We start from the raw sequence: 3,951 nt of genomic DNA on the forward strand, positions 1-3,951 counted from the left end.
AAGAAAACAATGGTTCCCCCTTTTCTTTTTTACATTTTTATCCAAATAAATCACATACTATTACATGGATTTACTGAAAACATGACTGTTGAACATTTTTATGGACTATTTGTTATATTTCTAAATGAAGATGAAAATGATCTGTGATCAGGTGTGATCAGGTCTGTGGAACTGATCTCAGGGACCTTTTACTACTAGATGAAAGCATGCAGTTATTTATTGTAACATTTTCTTATTGCATTATTTCATAAGCATATTTAGGCCGTTACTGCCTCGACCTGTTACTGGACACATCCAGAAAGATCAGTCTTGGAGTTTGGCACAATAAGAGACAAACAGTGGTCTCCTGGTCCTCTGTCTCTAACAGAGCAGCAGTGTGTGTGGACTGTCCTGCTGGCACTCTGTCCTTCTGCAGAGTCTCCTCTGACACACTGATCCACCTTCGTAACCACCTTCACTCAGCCGCTGCATCCTGGATTTGCAGCCTGGCCACCTGGTTCCAACAGAAACAGTGAAACTGGATCAGATCTTTCTAATTGTCTCTCTGTTTTATAATGAACTGAATCAAACTGCAAAGATGATCATGTGAGGAATCTACGTGTCCTCAGGATGGAGAAATAGTGTGTAAAAGCTCCACATGTGGATGTTTGGGAGATGTTTCCCTGCACAGCACAATAAAAGTAAAGGCTGATATCAGTCCTGTCATTTAATGTCTTTTTCTTTGACTTTTTATTGGAGCCTAAATATTGTCTTTGTTTTCTTAGAATGGATGCTGATGCAGTGAATCATTTTACAGAGTTTTTCTGGATCTTTTTCTTCTACATCAGGGCTTTTTCTGCTGCTTTGCCACAACATGGAAACTTGTCTGGATCTGCCACTGGATGAAAACCAATCTGTCATGAAAAGGCTTTAAAGCTGCTTCTGAAAGCACTCCTCTTCCTGGAACAAGCCACATGTTTCCTTGTTCCCTCCCCTGCAGATCTGCAGCTGTCTGATTGGTGGAAGCAACACGTGGTGAAGAGGAAGAGCTGACAGCCTCCGTTCTCTGAACAAACACATGATTTGTAGATCAGAGCTAAGACTAGTTTCAGCTTTGAGGAAGTGAAACTAACACCGTCACTGATGCTGAGAGGTGAAATGGCGCAGAAAGGAGACGAGCTGGAGCGAGAAACCTTCTCTTGTTCCATCTGTCTGGATCTACTGAAGGAACCGGTGGCTACTCCCTGTGGACACAGCTACTGCATGGAGTGTATTAAAACCCACTGGGATGAAGAGGACCAGAAGGGAATCTACAGCTGCCCTCAGTGCAGGCAGACCTTCATACCGAGGCCTGTCCTGGGGAAAAACACCATGTTAGCAGCTTTAGTGGAGCAGCTGAAGAAGACTGGACTCCAAGCTGCTCCTGCTGATCACTGCTATGCTGGACCTGAAGATGTGGCCTGTGATGTCTGCACTGGAAGAAAACTGAAAGCCAGCAAGTCCTGTTTGGCCTGTCTGACCTCTTACTGTGACAAACACCTCCAGCCTCATTATGAAGCGGCTCCGTTAAAGAAACACAAGCTGGTGGAGCCCTCCAAGAACCTCCAGGAGAACATCTGCTCTCGTCATGATGAGGTGATGAAGCTGTTCTGCCGTACTGATCAGAAGTGTATCTGTTATCTCTGCTCTGTGGATGAACATAAAGGCCACGACACGGTCTCAGCTGCAGCAGAAAGGACTGAGAGGCAGAGAGAGCTGGAGGTGAGTCGACTAGAAATCCAGCAGAGAATCCAGGACAGAGAGAAAGATGTGAAGCTGCTTCAACAGGAGGTGGAGGCCATCAATCACTCTGCTGATACAACAGTGGAGGACAGTGAGAAGATCTTCACTCAGCTGATCCGTCTCATCCAGAAAAGAAGCTCTGATGTGAAGCAGCAGATCAGATCCCAGCAGGTAACTGAAGTGAGGCGAGTCAAAGAGCTTCAGGAGAAGCTGGAGCAGGAGATCACTGAGCTGAAGAGGAGAGACGCTGAGCTGAAGCAGCTCTCACACACAGAGGATCACAGCCAGTTTCTACACAACTACCCCTCACTGTCAGCACTCAGTGAGTCTACACACTCATCCAGCATCAATATCCGTCCTCTCACACACTTTGAGGATGTGACAGCAGCTGTGTCAGAGCTCAGAGATAAACTACAGGACATCCTGACAGACAGATGGACAAACATCTCACTGGCAGTCGCTGCTGTGGATGTTTTACTGCCACATCCAGAACCAGGACCAGAACCAGAACCAGGACCAGAACCAGGACCAGAACCAGAACCAGGACCAGAACCAGGACCAGAACCAGGACCAGAACCAGAACCAGGACCAGAACCAGAACCAGAACCAGAACCAGAACCAGGACCAAAGAGCAGAGATGGATTCTTACAATGTTCATGTGAAATCACACTGGATCCAAACACAGCACACACACATCTGTTACTGTCAGACGGGAACAGAAAGGTGACATTTATGAAACAACGTCAGTCTTACTCTCGTCATCCAGACAGATTCACTAAATTCTTTCAGGTTCTGAGCAGACAGAGTCTGACTGGTCGTTGTTACTGGGAGGTGGAAATGAGAGGAACAGGTTGTGTAGCGGTTGCATACAAGACGATCAGCAGAGCTGGGGATGAAAGTGGATTTGGATATAATGATAAATCTTGGGCATTATATTGTGACCAAAACGATTATGCATTTTTCTACAACGGCATCGTAACCTCCATCTCAGGTCCTTTTTCCTCCAGAGTAGGAGTGTACCTGGATCACAGAGCAGGTATTCTGTCCTTCTACAGCGTCTCTGAGACCAGGACTCTCCTCCACAGAGTCCAGACCACATTCACTCAGCCACTCCATGCTGGACTTGGGTTTTGGGGCATCAGATCGAGTGCTGAGTTGTGTAAAGTGGAATAAAGTGATTTTGTGTGTTTGTTGCAGAGTTTATTGTTGTGACGTTTCTGCTCTGCTGTTCTGTTGTTTATTTGACTTTCTTATGTGCTGTTTGTTTCTGTTTGTTTCTTTCTGGAGGAAATCACTGCTGATGATGATTTTTATTTCCATCAATATTTCTCCACATGAAAATCCCAACCTGCTTGTTCTCTAATTATTAGTTGAATATTTGTGTTTCTGTATTTGTATGTTGTTGTTTCTCTTCAACCTCATGGAGTCAAACAGAGAAATCATGAAAGCTTCCTTCATAACAGATTATTTTACTGTCAACACCTTGTAAATGCACAAATCATTTCTACCTGGAACTACTTTTAGCTGTTCTGAAGATCAAATGTTGTTTTTCTAAATCAATAAAGCATGAAGTATGTAGTTATGGGATGTTCAGAAAGGCTCATTTCCAGGATGAGAAGAAATGACATCATTCATGTTTAATGGGAGACTTTTTCAGCAAACAGCAACGACACCACAAATGAAAGTAGTTTCACATGAAAATCTTACCTGATCCATCTGTGACAAAAGACAAATCAACAAAGACAGATTGTTTTAACCCTTTGCTGACAAGAAAAGCTGTTTTCCCTCATTCATGTTGAGATGAATATGTTCCAGTTTCCATCCTGCATCCATCCATCCGTTGCTATACAGTGATGGATGTCTATGGATGATGGATGGAGGTCAGACTCCACTGTTGCCAGGCTCTTCTAAAACGTGTGTGTTGCTGTGAGCTTACATGCTAATGATCAACAAATGAGGGAAACACTGAAAGCCAAAGAGCAAAAGCAGGAGGAGAAGAGGAAGATCTAAATGGGAAGCAGACTGGAAAGAGAGTCCCAGTCAGAACAGAACTCCACATAACATCAGAGAAAGGGACAAAGAGAAGGAAAGAGGCTCATAACAACCTCATTTCCTATTCAACATGGAGAACCTCCAGACAAGGTGTCTGTATGTATCAAGCATGTGCAGCAGGTGATAAATTACTGATAG

General features: G+C 44.2%; 1 protein-coding gene across 1 annotated transcript; it reads left to right on the top strand.

The window, feature by feature from the left end:
• Positions 1–1,137: 1,137 nt before the first annotated feature.
• Positions 1,138–2,934, top strand: LOC306765255 (tripartite motif-containing protein 16-like; the record flags this gene model as incomplete). Its single annotated transcript, XM_079252659.1, has 1 exon — positions 1,138–2,934. One exon carries the CDS (start codon positions 1,138–1,140, stop codon positions 2,932–2,934), a length of 1,797 nt encoding a protein of 598 aa, XP_079108785.1.
• Between the last annotated feature and the right edge of the window lie 1,017 nt (positions 2,935–3,951).

This window comes from Telmatherina bonti (genome assembly GCF_933228915.1).
Source record: "Telmatherina bonti genome assembly, chromosome: 14".
Lineage (NCBI taxonomy): Eukaryota > Metazoa > Chordata > Actinopteri > Atheriniformes > Telmatherinidae > Telmatherina > Telmatherina bonti.